General features: G+C 37.4%; 1 protein-coding gene across 6 annotated transcripts in view; it reads right to left on the reverse strand.

The window, feature by feature from the left end:
* Positions 1–12,597: 12,597 nt before the first annotated feature.
* The window catches only part of PCDH17 (protocadherin 17), a 264,249-nt gene continuing 253,738 nt past the window's right edge, over positions 12,598–23,108 (reverse strand). For 3 of the 6 annotated variants that reach the window (XM_077483148.1, XM_077483150.1, XM_077483146.1), the window contains one exon: positions 12,598–17,491. In XM_077483148.1, the coding sequence (XP_077339274.1) occupies positions 16,809–17,491 (683 nt within the window). In that variant the 3' untranslated portion in view covers positions 12,598–16,808. The remainder of the gene's footprint in view (positions 17,492–23,108) is intronic. The other 3 variants (XM_077483149.1, XM_077483147.1, XM_077483151.1) reach the window with 2 other exon arrangements.

The following is a 23,108-nucleotide window of genomic DNA, read 5'->3' on the forward strand; positions in this document are numbered from 1 at the left end:
ACTCACTTAGTGTCTTGCTCTAACAAATCCATCGGAGCCTCCCGTTTTCCTGTTAGTTTGGCCAATACCTTGCTTTCATTTAATCTTTTGTGTTTCTGTTCCAGCTCCTGAATTTCTGCTTTTGAGCTGTCCATTTTTTTTTCTCTTCGCCACTTCTGCTATTAATCTCCCTCTCATAAACAATTTATGGGTTTCCCACAGAACAGTTAGTGCAATATTCTCTATATTATTCTCTTCAAAAAATAAATTCAGTTCCCTTTCCAAATCCTCTAATATACTCTGATCATATAGAAGTGAAGAGGAATGATAGGAGAGGGTGATCGATTTCACTTCTGCCTTTAGTAGGCCTTCTAAGAGTTGATGATCTAAAAAAAACATAATCAATTCTTGAGAAGGAAGAGTGTACCTGGGAAAAGTATGTAAAATCCCTTCTCCTAGGGTGTAAAATTCTCCAAGCCTCCATTAATTGGTGCTGGTGTAGTTTTTGTTCAACTAACTTAAGATATTTTCCTCAAGCCTATACCAGATATTCCTCATTTCCATCCAATCCACCTGCACTCTTCCCCGCAACTCCAAAATCGCTCACCTAGATTGACTTCAGATTCTTCTACCCTTTGTAATACATTTTGTATGTCCATTCTAGTGGCGTTCAGTTCTCCTTTAATCATACCTTCTAAGTGGGACATCATCTCTACCATTTCTTGCTTTGTAGGAACTGCCTGAAGGTTGTCCATTTCTTTTTCCATTTTCTTTTGTTGTTCTTTTGTTGTTGATCTTGCTGCTTATCTCCTTCTTCTCATGGACCAAAATTTTTATGTTGCCCTTTGGGTGGGGGGGGGGGGGCTATTTCTTCTACATTCTCTGTTACTTGGTCCACCCTTTGATCTGCTTTATCTTGCACCAAAAAGGTTTTTTATGGAGTTACAGCTCCCACTATCAGCTTGGGTGATCGTTACTCCTTTTCTCCCCACTATTCCTTCCCTCCAAAAAATTCCTATTCACTGTGTATTTACCGTTCTAAAGAAAAAAAAAGGAGGGTATTCCAATATACTGCCGGACCAGTGATAAACACCACTGCAAAGATCAACAAAAGGAAGGATGAATCTCATATATAAACATAAACATAAAAAAGGCACACTAATTAGAGATGACAAAATATCTAGTACCTATAGCCATAAAGGACAGTAATACAGTGGCATACAGTCAGCAATAATACCAGTTGCTAGATAGCAGGTGGCTCGTGAGGGAACCTCTGGGGGAATCTAGGATGGAAAAGGACCTGGGGGTCCTAGTAGATGATAGGCTCAGCAATGGCATGCGATGCCATGCTGCTGCTAACAAAGCAAACATAATATTGGCATGCATTAAAAAGGGAATAAACTCCAGAGATAAAATGATAATTCTCCCACTCTACAAGACTCTGGTCTGGCCGCACCTGGAATATGCTGTCCAGTTCTGGGCACCAGTCCTCAAGAAGGATGTACTGGAAATGGAGCGAGTACAAAGAAGGGCAACAAAGCTGATAAAGGATCTGGAGGATATTAGTTATGAGGAAAGGTTGCGAGCACTGAACTTATTCTCTCTGGAGAAGAGATGTTTGAGAGGGGATATGATTTCAATATACAAATACCATACTGGTGACCCCACAATAGGGATAAAACTTTTTCACAAAAGGGAGTTTAACAAGACTTGTGGCCACTCATTAAAATGAGAAGAAAAGAGGTTTAACTTTAAACTACGTAGAAGGTTCTTTACTGTAAGTGTGGCAAGGATGTGGAATCCACTTCCCCAGGCGGTGGTCTCAGCAAGGGACATTGATAGTTTCAAGAAACTATTAGATAAGCACCTGAATGACCACAACATACAGGGATATACAATCGCACACATAGGTTGGACTTGATGGACTTGTGTCTTTTTTCAAACTCACCTACTATGTAACTATGGTAGTGTAGATTAAATAAATGCAGCAGGTAATGTGATGTACACATGAAATAGACACTTACTGAACCCCAGAAATCATTGTCCCTAATTGTTTTTCCTCAACGTTGTTTATGAAGAATGAAGCAATGCTTAATAAACACTTTTTGTTTTGTTGTATTTATGAGGCATTGGAAACACACTGGAAATGCTTTGAAAATGCTTAATAAATGTTTATGGAAGTGTTGTTTTTATAGTGGGAAGTGCTTAAAGGGGAAGTGATGTAGCGGAAATGAGCTACTTTGAGGAGTAACTAGGTTCTAGTGTGATAGCAGACATTTAGTGAATTCTCTGCAAGATGGATTTGTATACTTTTATTTCTTTGACACTTGGCTTAGTCCAGCTCAGCTTTGCTAAAAACAAATGCTTTGCAACTGGTAATAAATCGCAATGCCTCTGCTTATACATGGCATTGACAGAATTTCTGGCTGACCTGAAGATTTTGCCTGCACGCAGAAGCAAATGGTGTTACCATATGGCTGCTCTGTACAAGTTCTCTATAATTTCCCAGTAAATTCTGGGATACATAGAACAATGGGGGAGCCCTTAGAAGTTGCACAATTAGATGTCCTGAAGTGATGGATAGCATGGCAACTTCAGCCTAGACTCCAACCAGGCCCCAATGCATTTCATTCCACCCCCTGGAGCTTAGTCTTGGGGATTCTGGGATACATGAGCCTCCAATGTCTCTCCCCCAATGCCCAGCTAACACTTCATAAATGCTGCACTAACATGCCATAAATGCTATAGGTGCTTTTAAGGTGCTATCATAAAGCATTATCATTGAAATCAATGGGGGTGATTCTTCATGAAAGCAACATACTGCTTAATTACATGACACAACATAACGCTACGGTTCCTGCATAAACAGCACTGTGTAGTGCAATTGTAATATTCATGGCAGGCATTGAAGGGCAGTTATGAAGCTTTAAAATGCAGAATTTGTTGCATAAACACATGGCATTAACACGTGTGAACAAGTCCTTGAGGTAAAACATCTTAAGCTTGAGGACCAAACATTTTGAGGTGGCCGGTTCACATTTATACATACCAGATTAGTGTGTTGTTAAAGGGAAACTATGAGGGCCCATTTACACTTACATATTACTGCAATTGACATGAATAGCTGTGAATGGGCCCTAAGCATTAGGAGATTAATCAGTCAGTGTTCATATTTGCATTCACCATATCTACAGTCCCTTTGTAGGATTGTTTGAACCTTGCTACTAGCAATAATAGCCACAGGATGTCACAAATACCACTGAAAACAGCTACTAATTAAAGCAAGGGGACCCAGCTCTATATACTTCAAATTTTATTTTAGAACCAGATTGTTGAATATATAATTCTGCTTCGTTCTTCAGGACCATGGCAATCTGATATAAAAAAAAAAATCCTTGCTTGTTTTTGCAGATACTATAACTGAGAACTATATGAGAACTAGAACTATGGTAAGTAAAACGCATGCTGATGTTGTTGATATTCTTTTTATGCAGTTAAATTATATTTTGTGCTTGTAGAACAATCAATAATGGCTCAATGCTTTTGTTGGGTGATGAAAAGGTAGCAAAACATCTGAAAACCTACCCGGAGATTACCTTTAGATGATCCAGATCCTTAAAAGACAAGTTGGTGCAAAGCCACTATACTCCTCAGGGGTTGGCCCCCAGTATATCTAATAGGGGCACATGGCCTTGTCATGAATGCAACTTTTGCAAATATATCTATGCAGCTCGATCAATTATTTTGCCCAATGGCCAACTTTTTAAGCCCCACTTCTCTGTAGATTGTCAATCGGTTGGCATTGTATACTTAATGCAATGCGAATGCGATGCCTTCTATGTTGGCAAAACAAAAAGACAGTTTTTTTACCATATTAGAGACCATGTTTTCCTCATAACAAAAAAGCGTATGGAGACTCCAATCAGCCGCCATGTTGGCATGAACCATAATTTTGACAGTATGAAAATGCATTTCTTTGCATTGGAATATGTTCCACCTGGCCCCAGAGGGGGATACTATGATAAGATCCTCCTGCAGCGGGGGGCGAGGTGGATCTATGAATTGTCAGCATTACAATATCCGGGACTTAACGATGCCATGAGTTTTAAGTGTTTTTTGCCATGAGTTTTGTGTGTTTTGTAAATCAATATGAAAAAAATTAAAAAAAAATTTTCCTGTTTCCATTGTCGCAACTGTCCATGCATTATCTGTATACCCTAAGCCCTACGTTTCTCTAATTAGCACAACTTAGAAACTGATATAGCGACGTTCAGTGAAGGTGGGTCAAACGGACGCCCGGGCGCGGTGTGTGTTAGAGGTGAATAATCTGCTACCTCTCTGTTAATCCTTGTAGGTTGGGAAACAGGAATATTGCTTGCAGCGCAGCTGAGTGTTTTGGTTTCCCTAGTTTGGGTGGATTCCAGCACTAAAGATGGCGCTGGGATGACAGGAAGTTGCCTTATGCTTATCTTCCTGTTTACAGCTCTATGTTTAGTATGCATGTGCAGCACTGGAGATGTGATGGCGTGACATCACTTCTGGGTGCTTTTGCCCTCACCTTTATTAGCTGGGCATGCATGCGCAGTACTACGGATTTGGCGCTGTCGGCGCCATTTTGACTTATCCCTTCTACCCTCACCTAGGACCGCTCTCTCTCTTTGATTCGTCCACAGTCTAGTGGTGACGTCAGACGCCACCGGGCTGGAAAGGCTATTTATATGCAATTGCAATGATCGCCTAATGCTCTGTCTCTGCTAGATGTGCGAGTGGGAGGACATCTGCGTATCTTTTCCCATCATGCGGTAGCAGTTAACTATTCTCAACAACTTGCAGGTATACTGGGGGGGGGGGGCTGTATGTGTTGGTAGCTTCAGTATATATTTTATATGCTGGAGGCCAAGGACAGAGTGTTCCCTAATATCTGCTTAATCTTATTTTTGCAGTGATACGCTGGTTTGCTTGCTCAGCGGTGTCTCATATATAAATACAGCTCAATTCGTATGACCCTGTTGGTATCCATCCATTACACATGGTTTATTTGGTAAACAGAAAATCAGCTGATTGCACATGAACCATTTAGGTAACTATAACACAATCCACATACTTTGTTCTTATATGGTCAAAGAGCTCTACTACCAGTAATGGTTGACATTTTTATGTCAAATTTCTATACAGCTCAACCTGGAATAGCCTTTCTGTGGCCCCCCTTTGATCAGGCGCTTTGATGTTCAGCCTAAGACCCTGTCTCAACAATATTTTTTAGTGGCCCTATTGCCAAAAAAATGTTTGTGCTGCCAATGACATGAATGGGCAGACGCAGGTAAGATCATGCATGGACACACATTCATACATTGTTTGCATTTACTACATTCATATTACTGTGTTATATATGATCTATATTTTTATAGAACATTATGATTCAATATTGAACTGTCCTAATTGGATAATTATTTGATGACAATATTTGTACAATGCAATTCTGATTTGTTTTCTTATTATCATTTATAGTTTATCCACTAAGTGTATCTTTAACTCCTGAAGAAGCTCGGATGGGCGAAACATGTCGAGTGGTATACTCTAAAGTGAAAAATGTCAAACAACTTAATTAGCCCTTTCTAAAGCATTAATGTGGATAATCAATTTTATATTTATGTGTGTCAATAATTTTGTAATAATAATTGTTATCAAAATAAAAATATATTTTTTATGCTATATTCATGGTTAATATCTACTTATCCTATCTATCACCTTAAAAGTCCCGGGGTTCCTGCGTAACCCCACTTCCCCCTGTGTTTAAATGTGTTGAATGGCTCAATGCTGTTTTTATTCCTTAAATGATCAGAACATTTTAATGGATATATTTTTAACTATGGATTATGATGTGAACTTCAATTCATTTTGCAACCAGCTATTGAGGACTTTATATAAAAGACAGATAAATATATTCAAGATTCAATTATTTTATTTTGTAAGAAATGTTACAGAGCAAAGTTTTCCAGGTCCCAACAATCATAGACATTTACTATGTCCTGCAAAGTACCTAGGTTCCTATGGTGTCCACTTCTTCTGCTTCTTAGTTTTGTTCTCAATAACCATGATATTTCTTGTTTTTAGGTGGGTGGTCTCCCATAAGATCAGCATTACAGTTAATGTACATTTTTTGTACACCAACAAAGGAAAATCGTGTGGGCTACCATCATTACTTTTTACAAAGTGTCTGATAGAAATGCAGTGATACTTTTTCATCCTTGTGGCTGCAAGTTTGAAAATTCAAGGACATTTGTTGTTAGGGTCACCTTCAGGATCTTAGTTTCTTGGATTCCTAGAGAATAGAAATCAGAAATATCAGTGGCAAGAGTTAAACAAATAAATTATAACATTGGGCATATGTATATGATTTCTGTAGTGTAAGTTTTACACCAAAACCAGCAAATGTATGAGCAAAAAGTATTTGATGCAGTTAAAGCATTTGTTAACCTAAAGTTTTTACCCTCCCCTCTGTACGCTGGCCACATTGACACCGTGGTCAGCGTATGTGTCTCCATCGTCCGCAGCTCTGCTCTCCTGTGCCTGTGTCTCCCTGCCTGCTGGTCTCCTCCCCTCCTCTCCTCTTCCATCAGCTGGGGTTTCCCAGTACCTTCCTCTGTAGCTATCAGATTGGGAGAGCACATTAGCGACAGTCAGCTGAGCGCTGAACAGCGCTCTGGAGTAAGCTATTATACCGTGTATTTTTATAAATGACTTCCACTGGGGAGCATAATGTTATATATCAGAGGGAACTATAGAAGAAAAAATGTTACCTTAACAAACACTTTAAGGTGGTTTACTATTGGAGAAATGCCCCCTTACTACCTGTGCATTTGAATGAATGAATGAAATACTTGTATAGCGCACAATGCGAACTGAATCGCCTCTAGGAGATTTGACTTAGAAATAAAATGTGGGGAGTGTCCGAATCTTTCTATTAACCCTCTTTCCCCTCTGGACAGATTTTCCGATCTGTCCTGGTGACAACATTTGAGGGGAAGTCACCCCAAAGGAGATATGTACAGCAAAAAAAAAAAACTAAAAAGTGTTCTAACTCTTACTTGTCCGGTCCAAATCTAAAAGTAAGAAAAAAAAAAACATTGCATTTATACATAAAAACATTTTGAAGGACTGGAATAGCAGCCTTTCTTAACCCTTTCACCCCAGGGGAATCCACTAAATATTTGAAGGTCTTGTAAAACCCCCAGTAAAAATAAAAAATATATATATTATTCCCTGTAATTTTGCACAATCAGTAAGTAGTATAAAGGTTTACATTTAAAAAACAAAATTATGAATGTGGTATACCTAGAGTGCTTGACATTTTTTTAAAGCAGTATTATACCCAAATGCAAACATTTAGCAAACACATTGCAGCTTACCACTTCTTAGATATGATGGCTGCATTAGTTTTCCTATGTAGGCTTTCTTTCTTCTTTTTTCATCTGGTGATCTGGCCAGTAAGTCTATTGCTTGCAACAGAAAAGCTCTCTTGCAGTTTACAGGGATGAGACATACCATTTAACTCTGGCAGGGGTGCTTAAAGTGATAAGCTTGTATTTATTTATGTAAAACTTTTATCTCAAAATGAAAAGAAAAAAAAACAGTTTGCTGTAACTGATTATAAAATATTAGCTACAGTTCAGCTTCAGTTTGTGTCAGCATACATATCTGCTAATACATCTAATGCTCCCCTCCCAAGACTGACAATGCTGTTGACCAAATCTGCCCCCTGTGCATATTCATCCAGGTGTCTGTATAATACAAAAGGTGTGTTACTACCTGTTGTATTTTTAGTAATGATCTTAACCACTTGGCGCCAGCCATACACAAATATGCGGCCTCTTGGCGCCCGGTCCTTAATGCTGAGGGGCCGCATATTTGTGTGAATTGCTGTGTATACACCTGTGCTGAAAAGATGCATGCTGTGCACTCCCAGCACAGCTACCGATGCCTAACCGAAAGGTTTTGTACCACGTGACCGCGATGAGAGTCAACAATGACAGTCAAGTGATTTTAAGCCGCACCCCGCCTCCTAGCATCATAAACCTTTTTAAAGTGCTTGTTAACCCCCAAAAAACATATAGATCTTGGTCCCTTAAAGCAGATTAATCTGCCCCCCCCCCCACACTGTAAAAAAAAACCTCCCTAAACTTGCCACTTCCTGTATGCTCTCTCTGAAAATAATGACTGCTGAGCCATGACCACCGTGGTCAGAGTGCGTCCCTCCGTCATACGCTGCCCTGATCTCAGATCTCCTCTCTTCCCCCCCCTCCTTCCAGCCTGTCATCTCCCTCTCTGTATGTCTCTGGCTCAGCCCTGCCCCTCCCCCGCTGCTATTATTGTAAAGGAAAAACCTAAAATTGTTACTGCCAGCCCCTCTATTAGAGGCTGGCATAGCACACTATCTAAGTTGTTTTGAAAAAAGAGTGTTCTAAATACTGAATTTCAGTTGTCTTTAGGCCAGTCACGTGACTCTCGGCCACTTTACAGCTCTGATGGATGGATTCTGCGGAGGAAACGATGGCTAACATCAGAGGGAGATCACGGCTCCTACCGCAGAATCCATCCATCGGAGCTGTAAAGCAGTCGCGAGTCATGTGGTCGGCCTGAAGACAGCTGAAATTCAGTATTTAGAACATTCGCTTTTCAAAACAACTTACATAGTGTGCCATGCCAGCCTCTAATAGAGGGGCTGGCATAGTCTTATATAAATGCCTTAACAAACACTTTAAGGGCCGAGAGGCACCGACGCTAAAGATGTTAAAATGTGTAACAGCAGCAGAAAAGAAAGAGTTTGTGTAGGTTTGAGGAACCCCTCAGGAGGCATTTAAGGATTCCATGGAACCTTGGTGGAGAGAGATTGTTTAATAAATTGCCAGCTATTTACCATTTACCACCAAGATATGTAATGACTGTCTGTAAATGATTGCAGTATTTTACATTAACTCTTTTATTACAGAAAAAAATGCACTGGGGTGGGGTAGGCATATGTGATGACATTCTTAAAAATATGTAAAACTATGATTACTACAAAACGAATTAAAAAACAAATCACCAAAATTAAATGTTGCGTCTTACAGTAAATATATATTTCAAGCATTATTGTATAATTAAAAGAAGTGTTTTACCCTTGTGATTGACATTATATAAAAACATTTATTTTCTGTAAATTTAGATTTAATGTGGTATGATAACTAAAAATCCTTTAAAATAAAACCCAACAAGAAAACTTTCATCATCAGAGAGTTTAAAGTAGGGATTCTATGAAAATGGCTGGTCCACTCTCTTGACAGCCCCTACTCTCAAAATCAAATCTCTTTCAAGGGTAATTGAAAAATAAAGTTTCTACAAAAAAAAAGACTTCATGCCTGGCTTCCGATGCCTTTTGAAGCCCTGGGTGACATCATCATGCCTCCCCGCTGCCTCCTGGGAAAGTTGAGTGCTCAAAATCCTGTGAGAATAAGAAACTGAAATGGGCTGGAGTGCATTCTCATGGGATTTCAAGAACCCAGCTATCCCAGGGAGCAACAGTACATAGTGAAATCATACATACCTACTGGACACCTTAGAAACCAGATGCCAAGGTGAAATTCTTTTATTTTTTTAGCTTTATTTTTAAATTTCCTTTGAAGCTGATTTATGCACACAGAAGAATTTTAGACACATGGACAGCAACCACATTCTTCAATTGGTGATCCACTGGTGAACAATTGCATATTGGTTAGTCCACACTCATCATCATGTTTGCCTATTATGTAGACACTGAACTTGCAGAGGTCTTATGTTCAGTGGACAGAAATTATGCTACTGAAGACATTTGTTTGCAGTCACCATAATAAAAATATTGCAGTCCATGCTCATTATAGTGTCTTGTGCTTGGGCGGTTAAGACATTTGATCCAAAACATATTTTGTACATGGGTGTTCAGCTCTTCTGTTAGGTCCTTGTGTATATATACATTTAGGATAAGATGTCTCTCTAGAAAAATACAATGCGCACATTGTCCCTTTGGTTGGACAGAAGATTGGATAAGGTTATATTATTTTCCTAACTCAAGGGTGTAATTATCCTTATGTACTCATTGTGCATCATGACTTACTAGGGTAGTCATACATGGGTGGATGTCTAATAAAAATGATGGGTGGAAAATGATTACATTTTGCTGCCCCCAGATTGCTGTGGAATTTCCTGCCATTATTATGTTATCCAACTCTGAAATGTGCAATAGCATGACAATTTTCTTTTATTTCTGAAAATGAGTAAAAATCTTAATAGGTTTAAATAATGGTTTCAATACTTTAGAGTCAGCTGCGATGTTGCTGAAAATATTAGAATGTATGAGACAGCCCTTAGATTTTTTTAGCTATTCAATTGAAATTTTTTTTTGCTTGAGATGGAATTTTGCATGGTCAACTCTGTGAACAAACGCAACAAAGGTATTATTATGTGAATGACTATTAAACAACTGGGGGTCAAAAAAATTAAAGTGGAACTAAACCCTCCTATTGTTTTCAGTCAAGGAAGCTGTCATCTTGGCCTCGGTTTGATCTTCAACTGCCAAGATGCTGTACATATGACCAGTTATGACACTAGTCATTGGATGATTTGACCATTTGGTTGAGAGCAGAACCAATGTGACAGTTACATTCTTGGCATGTGCCAGGAATGGAACTATTTTTTGAAACTGTTAAATCGATGGGTTTATCTCCACTTTAAAGGCTCGTTCACACCATATGTGCAGAAAAACTGATGGGAACTGATGGGAAAACTGTGCAGATTTCACTTACAAAGACATCTGTTTCACATCAGTTTACATCAGTTTTCACGCACACGGACATCAGTTTTCATGCACGTCAGTTATGTACCCTATTCACACTAATGTTGATGTCATGTCAGTTTTTTTTCCCATGCATCAAACTGCATACACATTGCAGATTCCTGCACAGAAAAAAAAATCTGCATGTTGTGGTGTAAACAAGGCACATGGAGAATTTTTTTTTTTGTTGAGCCCTTGCAGAACGCATGCAGAAAAACTGATCATGGTGTAAATGTGGCCTTAAAGAATAATTATGACAATAGTATCAAATTGAAATAGTTAACTGAAAAAAGCAAAACAAAAAAAAAACAATATTCTCTTATTTGAACTTTTTAATGGGTTGCTTATGTTATTGGAATGATCTGACTCCTTTCGCCATAGCCAAGTAAAGCAGTGTTATACCCAACAGAAGCAAACCACAAACTGTTTCCAAATTACCATTACACTTTAGTTATCAATAAAATAAAACATATATACAAGGTTAGGAAATTAAAAAATGAGTTGTAAACATGGCAGAATCTTCTTTGTCTTGATTTCTGTAGGAGTGAACTGGGTTGATTTACTAAACAAGTAAAAACCATACTTTGCAAAGTGTATTTTCACATCACAAAGTAAATGTTCATTTAGCTTAGTGGTTAAGCTGAAGCCGTGTTCGCACCAATCATCCAAAAAAGAATGTTTAAATTTCTCTTGCATGTGATTTGCTATTCAAAGTGAATGCAGCTCTCTTTTTTTAACTAAACTTTGTGAACACGGAACATGCTAACTGAACAGCCTCTATTGTTTTGATAAATCTTTCCCATTGTTTTCAAGTTACTGATGACTTGTTAAACCCAGCGGAATCACAACTGTGTGTGTGTTTAAACTGTGGGTTTGTGACTTTTGTTCAGTCAATATACTAAACAAAAAAAGGCATATTATGACTATTCCCACATTAACCTTCCCTTTTATATTAAAAAGAATTATATAGATGCCAGAAACAAATTGGATTTTACTGTGGAATTTCAGCTATCAAGCAAATCAAGCCTGGCCCTCCCAATGGATAGGGACATCGCAAAACACACAGACAATACATTTAGGTACATAAATTGTCCAAAATATGCAGAGCAATGCAGCATTTGTACAGTCAGTTGTTTGTGGTACATGTTGTACCATGATAATGAGATACAATTAACAATGCAATGTAGCCAGTAGGCAATTGACAATGAAGCACTGTCACAAGACATTTCCTGGGAGAATTAAAAGACATGGTATTCTTAACCACATAGCCACAAAGACATGTACTGACATTTAATTAGTACAAAGAAATGAATTGACAAAGAACTATGGAAATTACACTATAAATCAATTCAGATGCGTATATGAGGAGGTGATTTACTAAAGGAGTATGGGCTTTAATCCACTGGCAATTTCAAATGTACCCAGGTAACTTTGCTGTGGGCTGCATTAAGTACTCTACAAGTGTAGTGCAATGCAGTTAAAATAGGAGCTGTATTTAATCATATAAGGTACAGTTTAGTAGTTTTAAAGGAAGCTGAACACAGCTTTTTCATTAATTTCTCTCAAAATGTCTTAAAGTCTACTTATAAATACAGAAAGGTCCACTGGATATATGATTTAAACAGCTCTACCTCCCTGCCCAAAGTTGAGCCCTTGCAGAACGCATGCAGAAAAACTGATCATGGTGTAAATGTGGCCTTAAAGAATAATTATGACAATAGTATCAAATTGAAATAGTTAACTGAAAAAAGCAAAACAAAAAAAAAACAATATTCTCTTATTTGAACTTTTTAATGGGTTGCTTATGTTATTGGAATGATCTGACTCCTTTCGCCATAGCCAAGTAAAGCAGTGTTATACCCAACAGAAGCAAACCACAAACTGTTTCCAAATTACCATTACACTTTAGTTATCAATAAAATAAAACATATATACAAGGTTAGGAAATTAAAAAATGAGTTGTAAACATGGCAGAATCTTCTTTGTCTTGATTTCTGTAGGAGTGAACTGGGTTGATTTACTAAACAAGTAAAAACCATACTTTGCAAAGTGTATTTTCACATCACAAAGTAAATGTTCATTTAGCTTAGTGGTTAAGCTGAAGCCGTGTTCGCACCAATCATCCAAAAAAGAATGTTTAAATTTCTCTTGCATGTGATTTGCTATTCAAAGTGAATGCAGCTCTCTTTTTTTAACTAAACTTTGTGAACACGGAACATGCTAACTGAACAGCCTCTATTGTTTTGATAAATCTTTCCCATTGTTTTCAAGTTACTGATGACTTGTTAAACCCAGCGGAATCACAACTGTGTGTGTGTTTAAACTGTGGGTTTGTGACTTTTGTTCAGTCAATATACTAAACAAAAAAAGGCATATTATGACTATTCCCACATTAACCTTCCCTTTTATATTAAAAAGAATTATATAGATGCCAGAAACAAATTGGATTTTACTGTGGAATTTCAGCTATCAAGCAAATCAAGCCTGGCCCTCCCAATGGATAGGGACATCGCAAAACACACAGACAATACATTTAGGTACATAAATTGTCCAAAATATGCAGAGCAATGCAGCATTTGTACAGTCAGTTGTTTGTGGTACATGTTGTACCATGATAATGAGATACAATTAACAATGCAATGTAGCCAGTAGGCAATTGACAATGAAGCACTGTCACAAGACATTTCCTGGGAGAATTAAAAGACATGGTATTCTTAACCACATAGCCACAAAGACATGTACTGACATTTAATTAGTACAAAGAAATGAATTGACAAAGAACTATGGAAATTACACTATAAATCAATTCAGATGCGTATATGAGGAGGTGATTTACTAAAGGAGTATGGGCTTTAATCCACTGGCAATTTCAAATGTACCCAGGTAACTTTGCTGTGGGCTGCATTAAGTACTCTACAAGTGTAGTGCAATGCAGTTAAAATAGGAGCTGTATTTAATCATATAAGGTACAGTTTAGTAGTTTTAAAGGAAGCTGAACACAGCTTTTTCATTAATTTCTCTCAAAATGTCTTAAAGTCTACTTATAAATACAGAAAGGTCCACTGGATATATGATTTAAACAGCTCTACCTCCCTGCCCAAAGTGAGCAATGACCACACACAGGTGTCTTAATACTTAAACTAGCAGTGCAAACCTATGTATGTTGAAATGCCCAATAGGATTGAGGAAAAGCTAAAAAAAAAAAAAAAAAAAAAAATCTCTATTTGCAAAGAGCACTGTTAAACTGGGCTAGCACCAAAAGTATTCCTTTAGTAAATCTTCCAATGGTCAGTTTTCATCAGAATTTACAGTACTTCTCATTTGCCTGCTGTGATGTAAAGATTCATTTTTTGTAAACAATCCATACACAAGATAATAATGTTTGATCAGCTCGACATGTCTGTGCATATCATACTGTGTGTATAAAAATCTGTATTTTTATGCCTTTGTTTTTATTTTTTTATTTTATAAAGATGTATTAAAAAGACAAATAAACATGCAGTTATTAAAATTATACCTTTAGAAATGTCTCTGGACACAAGAATATGATTTTACATATATTCTGCTTATAAATAAAGCTTAGAATTATCATACTAAATCATTATGGCACATATTTGCTAAGGAAGGCCTTTCCACAAGACAGCTCACAATTCCAAAGTGAGCTTAATGGAAAATGTATCCTGAAGTTGCCTTTTGGAATAGGCACTACTTAGTAAACATGACATTTTGTGGCTTATTTAAGATGTGTCTTTGGTGCAAATCTTGTGCAAAAGCTAAACATACTTCTTTTCTTTTTTTCTTTTTTTTTTGCTGAATATGTTAAAGTTAATGTTTAAACTACTAGTGGAACAGGTGATGCACCTGGCACACTTGTAATCTTTGACATCAGGACTTCTGATGTCTTGGTCCACTTATGTCCCAAATTATACATTTTCATTTCTACAAAAAGAATTTATGTTTAAGAACCCCTATGTAGGAAATCCACATTAAAGACACTTTATTAAATAAGCCTTTATTGTTTTATTAATATGATTTCAAAATTGGTGCTATATGATTTTAACTGGTGCCAGTTTTGAAGGGAAAAGTGTTACTAAGGCTTTATATATAATTTCCTTATTTGGTTTCCTATCATGGGCTTAAAGTAAACATGTGGCCAGACTAAGGACATTAAAATATTAACATTTTCTTAACAGGCAATAAATATGACAACAAACCCTCAATGACCTCTGTAGATGCAGGCACTGTGGAGAAATTCATCCTAAAATTCAATAGAAAGAAGATTTTCAGGCTGCTATGTTACTGATAGAAGGGGCGAGGTAGGTGGGCAGAGCTGTTGAAATGAATCTAAGGAACAAGAAAAAAGGTAGAGGACCTCTCCAGGACTTTTCCTTGCAAACACTACAATGTCAAACACAATTATGCAGTAAAGATTACGGGATCTGGGAGTAAAGTAATTATTTTACCAGGCAGGGTAAATTTAACGGGGGGGGGGGGGGGGGTGTTTATCTAAAGTAAAGGTGGCCTTTAAAATATTTTTCTGCTAGGATTAAGAGGATGAAATACTCTATATTGCCTGCAGCTACAAGGGTCAGTACGGTATTGTTTTAATGTGCATTTGTTGCTTGTAAAGAATATGTAAACATGTGGCTGTCCATGCCTGGCCACAGTTCCACTTTTAAATGTAAACTTTCACAATGACATGTTTAAAGAATATGTTTGTTTCTTGCTAACGTTGCTCCAACAGTCTTCTTAAACACATTTTGAACAGATTATGTACTACTGTTTTAAGACCATACATATAACAAGAGTTGTAGCTCTGAGGCACTGCTTCCCATAATCCACAGAGGGAAAAGGAAACAGGAAAACAAAAACTCATAGAGTTCGACAGCTACTGAGGCAACACTTGCCATTTACAATATAAGCCCAATTTTTTTTTTCTTTTTGCAACACAACTATATATTAATTTAATAAAATACACAATATAGCTCTTATACACGCAACAATTTGGCTCATATGCACTAAAATTGCAAATAAATCATAAAAATATGTCATTTTGATGTAAACACATTTAAATCTTCTTACATTTGCACATTTAAATGGTCATGTGATATTTGTTTTTGTTTTGTTTTTTTTGTTTTTTAATGAATGGGACATTTTACTTTCCTGAGCAAATTTTAGTGTCCACAAATTAATTTAAAAAAATATTTCCATTCTATCGGTTAACTTTACTTTTAGATGGCAATGATCTTTTTTTTTTTAAAACCATTTTTAGCAGTTGAAAAACATAATTATTTCTATGTAAATAACTGTGTGTATATTTTTGTAGGACACTAAAATTCTAATTCAACACTTTTCATTGTACATAAAGTGAATTAGCGTATGCAAGTGCAGGACACAGTAAGTCGACTATATAATTTTTTTGATATATATTACTATGTGTGGCATGAAAATGTACTACATGACACTGACAGGTTGTACTGGAAATGTTTTTGGAATGTTGATAATTTATATAGAAATGTTAACCACAAATGGGTGTTGATGTTTTGTGCAGCTAAGACTACAGCAAAAATTAGTTAGGACTTTAATTAGAAGCTAGTGATGTTCATTTAAAATCCACACATATATTAGTTAACCCTGTTAATCAATGGGTTCTTTTCCTCGGCAAATGAAAAGTCACACCAATTACAGTGGGAAGTTGCACAACTTCGCAAGTAGTTCCAGTTCTGTTCCCTTTTACAACAGATTGTCAAATTTCACCACAACATATTCTTGACTTTGTCCAAAAGTATTTTTTGCCAAAATAAAGCCAGTGTAATCTGAGTAACAGAAAAAAAGACAGTGACAAGAATTTGGGGGCACTTTAAAAGTTCACTTTTAGCCACAAAGCAGCATTTGTCCATCATCTCCCCTGAAAATGTGCTGTACCAAGGGAAAACTGTATGTAACTTCAAAAAAGGCAAACATAATAGCCTCTCTGTCCATTTCACTTTCTAACAGCCACAGGTTCACTGCCTCGACAGTCTTGTAAGAGTTTGTCAATTTCTCTCACAACTTCTTCAGCATCCACCGACTCTCGGCCCAAATCGCGATTCGAATGCTCCAGGTGCTCCAAGACAGCGTCCATTTCACTTGAGTCCCGGCTCACTCTGGAGTGCACGTCAGCAAATACACGAGCCATTGGGTCTGATGCAATATATTGAGGGTCCTTTGTCTGTTTACTAGGCGATATGTACTGACTATCAGAGGACAGATATGGACTGGTTGTTTCTGCCAAGACTCCTGATTTTATTTCACAGCCATTCAATGGTCCCTTAGTTGAGGCACAAGGCTCAATGCATGTCTTGGTTGGACTGCTAGAGGCAGAGGGAACCTCTTGTAGCAGAGGACTCAGGGCACGCTTGGCTTTTAAATATGGTTTTACATTGGCAATGAGAATGGTGTGCTCTCGTTTGTCTTTCCCAAATGTACAAAATGTCTTTTTTCCAGTGGGATTCACAGTTTCATAAGTCTCAGTCTCAACGTGAGCTTCCACAGTTGGAACAAAGAGATTTGTGCGATAATCAGCATTTTCAACCTGGTTTGCTGAAGGAAATTGTGGCATCCAACATCTGTCAGAATGGCCAAGGACTCTGCATTCATCTGTACAGTTAACGCACTCCTCTTGCTCTGAAAAATAAAAACATATGTGTTTTTTTTTTTATTTCAATGCACATACGATATAAACAAAGCACAATCAAAGTGCATTGAACTTTAAAAATAAGGTAAAGATGTAGAAAATCAGAGGTAGGCTAAATATATTTCCAAAGATGAATATTGTGGATGGTGTTGTGAAAGAGTTACTATTGGTCTAACATATACTATTGCATTGGTGAGAGTTTTTGAGACAGGCAAAATTGACATATTATACTGAGACATAATTTACTTAAACCTGAAAGCAGCATTTAACGAAGGTCATTGGCAGAGGGCACATAAAGGTATATTATCAGCTAGACACACTGGAATGCAGTAATAAGGCCAATGCTGGTTGGTCACTTATACTCTGTTTACTCTAGTTTGTACTGACTTAATGAAGCTGGATCAAAGTCATACTGTGACCTAAATACAACTTGCTCGGACTTCTGTAAATAAAAAAATAAAATAAAAAATAACCACCTTAGTATCAGGTGCTGTTTTAAAATGGCACAGGGAGAGAAGCTATGCGTCCCAGCCCCATTTTAAAATTATGTCATGGAGCTGAAATGATTAGTTCCTGGGCTTCTGATCTTGCTACACAGTGCCCCATAGGATTGTTTGTAGCAAATTATTGTAAGCATAATGCTTCTGACTTGTGTTTACCATTGAAGTGACTTCATAGCAAAGAGGCGCAGGCAGAGCTGAAGCTGCCTTTGAAAACATCTTAACCAATTAAGGATCAAGCCTATTTTTCAAACTTGTTGTTTACAAGTTAAAATCATTTTTTTTGGCTAGAAAATTACTTAGAACCCCCAAACATTATATATATTTTATAGATATATATCTTATAATCACACTTCTTTGGATTAAAAAATAAGGCTACAATAAAGTTAGCCCATTTTTTTATATTGTGAAAGACGATGTAACTACGAGTAAATTGATACCAAACAAGATATGTTTCAAAGTTGCGCCCGCTCGGGGAATGGCGACAAACTATTACCCTTAAAAATCTCCATATGCGATGTTTAAAAAATTTGTCAGGTTTTATGTTTTAAGTTACAGAGGAGGTCCAGAATTAGTGCTCTCGCTCTAAAGATTGCGGCGATACCTCATATGTGTGGTTTGAATCCCAATTTTCATATGCGGGCGCTACTCATGCATGCATTTGCTTCTGCACGCAAGCTCAGAGGGATGGGGCGTGTTTAAAAAAAATATATATAGATTTTTTTATTACTTTTTCCTTTTATTTTTTATTTTATATAAAAAATTGTGTTACTTTTATTTCTATAACAAGCAATGTAAATATCCCTTGTAATAGAAAAAAAAGCATGAAAGGACCTCTTAAATATGAGATCTGGGGTCAAAAAGACCTCAGATCTCATATTTACATTAAAATGCAATAAAAAAAAATTGCTTTAGAGCTATGGGCGGAAGTGACATTTTGACATCACTTTCATCCTGCAATGGTATGGAGACAGGTGGGGGCCATCTTCCTCTCATTCATCTCCATACCAAGCAGGAGGGCAGACCCGATCACCTCCGCCACTGCCACTGCCGGCGGCTCCGGTAAGTGGCAGAGGGCACCAAAAGAGTGGCGGGAGGGGGGCCCTTTCCCGCCGATGATACATTTTTTAATCTGAAAGCAGACCGCCCACTGAAGAAGAATAAACCAGGGTTATGGCAGCTATATTGATATACCTCTTAAAACAGCTGCCGTATAATGACGGCGGGTGGTCCAGAAGTGCTTAAAAGGTTGTAAAGTCGGGCATTAAGATAAAAAGCCTTCTTTGTACAGCAACCCCCCCCCCCCAATACTTACCTGAGCCTCATCTCTGTCCAGTGATGTCTAAAAGTGGCTCAGCTATCTCCCTCCTGATTGGCTGAGACAAAGCAGCTGTGCCATTGGCTCTCATTGCTATCAATCAAAGTCCTTTAGCCAATGAAGAGAGAGAAGTGGCAGGGCCAAACCACAGCTCCATGTCTGAATGGACACATTGAGATGCAGCTCAGCTTGGGTGCCCCCATAGCAAGCTGCTTGTTGTGTGGGCAGTCAACAGGAGGGAGGGCCAGGAGCACAGAAGAGGCACTCGAGAAGAAGAGGATCTGGGCTGCTCTGTGCAAAACCATTGCACAGTGCAGGTAAGTATAACATGTTTGCTATATTTATAGAAAAAAAAATAGACTTTACAATTACTTTAATGCAGCAGCAGATCATTCCTATAGTGATCTGTTCATGTACAGCTGGTCTACACTGACCAGATCCAGACCCAGGTCTCCAATAAAGAAAAAAAAGTAAAAAAAAAAAGAAAGAAAAAAAATATTATCCACTTGAGTCTACAATGCCATTGTGTTAATCAGTGTCCTCACCAACCTGGCTTAATCTTATCTGAATGTTATGTTAATTTATGCAGACAGATTATAATTGTATGTGTATCCCAATGTAATGTCAAAAAGGAAATAAAACCTAGAAAAAAAAATTCCAACATAAGCTTTCTGATACTTTATTCCCTTCCAGTGGTAATAAAGCGTGGAGCAACTGTGAAGCTGTCACCAGCCACACCCAGTGTCACATTATTAATTGGAACATGCCCTGTTTTGCTGCTCCCTATCAATAGCACTAAAGGAGACTTTCCATCTAATTGTGCTGGTGTTCTAAACTAAGTAGATATAGCTATAAATCAAAAAGACTCATTATACTATCATTTGAAAACCCGTGTCCGAATCTATTTTACATTTACTGAAAGGTGAAACACCTAAATCATTGAAGAGGCACGCTACTGTGAGCTGTCCGGGCTTCCAATTAGGACTATTCACATTGAGATTAGCAAATGGCAAGTAAAAGTCTTGCTTGAAAACAAATCCGTTGAGTACATTAAAGTAAATCTGTCATTAGTGTCCATGCTACAAACTTTTGCTGCATACTGGTGGTGGGGGCAACTCCCCACCAAGAGATCTTGTGCAAAATAATTACTCTGGCAATATGTATGCACAGAGGAACCTGGAAAAATGTTTTATCCTCTAAATCTGTTCACAAATAAATATGTGTATATATATATATTTCTATATATATATTCCATCAGACCAATAAAAAGTGGTTCTGCTCAACTTATAATATGGACCCCTTAAACAAATAAGGTGGCCATTAATTTTTATTATTTCAAAAATGTCTAAAGAAAGTATAAGGGATTTTGGGAACAGGTGACCAATAATGTTTATAATATTAGTGTTTTTTTTGGTGTGTGTAAAGAAAAATCCATCAATTTCCCAGATGTAAGGGTATATAAATATTTTAATAAAAATTGTTTTAAAATGTATTTTAAGATAACCAGAAATTGTATACCAATTTCTAGCTCTCATCAAGCAGGGGAGTTGTGATAATATAGCGGATTTACACACAAAGTGATACCTTAACCCCTTCCCGACCGCTGCACAGAGATATACGTTGGCAGAATGGCACGGGTGGGCAAAAGGGCATACAGGTTCAGATGCGCCATTGTGGGCACACACACGCATGCTCTGTGACCGGGGCTGTGGGTCACATGGACTCGATGTCCGCTGGGTGCCCGTGATCATGTCACGTTGCAGAAGAATGGGGAGATGCCTTTGTAAATTGTAGATAAGTAATTAATTCATAGAATGGAAATTACCTTTATGGATAGCAAATCATTTTACAAGTGGTAGATGTAATATTTGCAAAACACTGAGTAGTCATGCCAGGAAGAGGAAAACATTCAAGTCCAATATGCAGTTAAGGTTTATAAAACTAATAAATGTGTTTCAATTGATACTACACATGTGACCTACCAGCCACCCATGTGTTCTCCAGTAAGGGTTTGGACAACCAGAAAGTTATAAACTGGCAAGCATATTAATGTAAAAAAAGGGTATGATAAACACATCGTTTCAAGACATTTTAAAATAGTACATCAGGGGAAATCAAGGGGATTACAACTGTGTTGTATAGATAGGGTATTAATAAAACAGAGGGTGACAAACATAAAACATAAAAGAAACATAAAAAAGAAACATAAAACATAAAATAATTAAACAAAGGGGAATATTTGTATTGAACACATTATGTCCTAAAGAGTTTGTACATTTTGCAGCATTTTAAACTGTTTGTTGAACCCTATAGATCAGGGCTGTTGAATATCTCGTGGATTACTAATTTGCATAGAATAGTAATGTGATTATCTGTGAATAACATGTCAGTAAACTTTGGGCAATACTGAAGGTTCTCTGTCAGAAGCAGTGTGCTCATTGATTTATTTTAGTGTTGATACTATAGCCCAGTTAATGATTGCAGATATACTGCACTGTATATAGTGCATGGAATGTCACAGGGAGCTGAATTCTTCTGGCAAAGTTGTGATAATGAAATGCATTGGGCGGCACACATGTGCACACACCCGGAAGTAGAAAGCGGTGTGGATATCTATGCATATGAGTATGTTCTCCAGTTGGTACTAGGAAATAGCACTACCTAATGTGAGTGCAATTTTTATACATGTTTTGAGTTTTTAATAAAGATGTGTTGCACAATAAATTTTTGTCTACCCTCTTTTATTACACCTTGAGGTTGTCTCCTGACTGGAGGATTGACATATGCCATTCAAGACCACCTTATCGGACTACAAAGACCACATAAAATTGTAAGAAGATCACCATAAAAGGGACTCTTGGAAGTCGATCACTATTTGGATGCAAGAATCACAATCTGTTTGAAACTGTCTGAGTGTATGGAGACTTTTTCAGGATCACTTTCATTGTGAATATTTTGAATGCAATTTTCACTACATTCTTTCATTGAAGCACTTTATACTGTTTTGTTTGACTTTATTGATTCACCTTTCTATATACACACACATTCTTATATACACACACACACAGACAAACATATATATCTTTATAATTTACACAGCTGCTTTGGGTTTGTGTTGGGGATTTAGTTTAGATTTATAGGATGAGGGTCAGCACAGGATTCTTGTTTTACTTTAACATTGACATATAGCATTCAAAATAAGCTCCTTCATTAGCACTTGTATTAGATGCATACCTTTCAAATCTGGGTAACATTTTACCCTTATTAATCTCCTTAATACTATAAGTCTTAAATTACAAATAAGAGAAAGAAAAAAAAGAAAGGAAGGAGATGCTGCTTTATTACTCGGCACAGTGTAACCTAGGTACACCATTACTAAGAAAGGAAAAAGCTGTTAAGCTTGAGCCCTTTAACCTTCAAGTAGAACTATAGGAAAAACTTTTTTTTTCCATTTTGGATAGAGCAAGGGAGGGTTATAACCCCTGTCAGTTTTTTTTTTTTTGCCATGTGTCCCATTGTGGAGATTTCCCTTCACTTCCTGTTCCATAGCCAAACAGGAAGTGAGGGGAAATTCCTTGGTGATCCCAAGGCTACCAGACCTAGTGTCTCCATTTGAAGGTTTCCCCTCTAATACTTTTCTGGGGACAGCCCAAAATGCGGGATTTTCGTTTACTTTGAATGACAATGGTAAACAGGACAAATAGCGAGGGATCTCCTTAATGGGGGCACAGGCAGCAATCAAAACTCACTGTTCTAATCCCTCTCCACTCTATCCAAAACTTTAAAAAA

The sequence above is a fragment of the Lithobates pipiens genome, unplaced genomic scaffold (assembly GCF_037356315.1).
Source record: "Lithobates pipiens isolate NorthernLeopardFrog02 unplaced genomic scaffold, aLitPip1_a1.2 Scaffold_16, whole genome shotgun sequence".
Taxonomy (NCBI): Eukaryota; Metazoa; Chordata; class Amphibia; order Anura; family Ranidae; genus Lithobates; species Lithobates pipiens.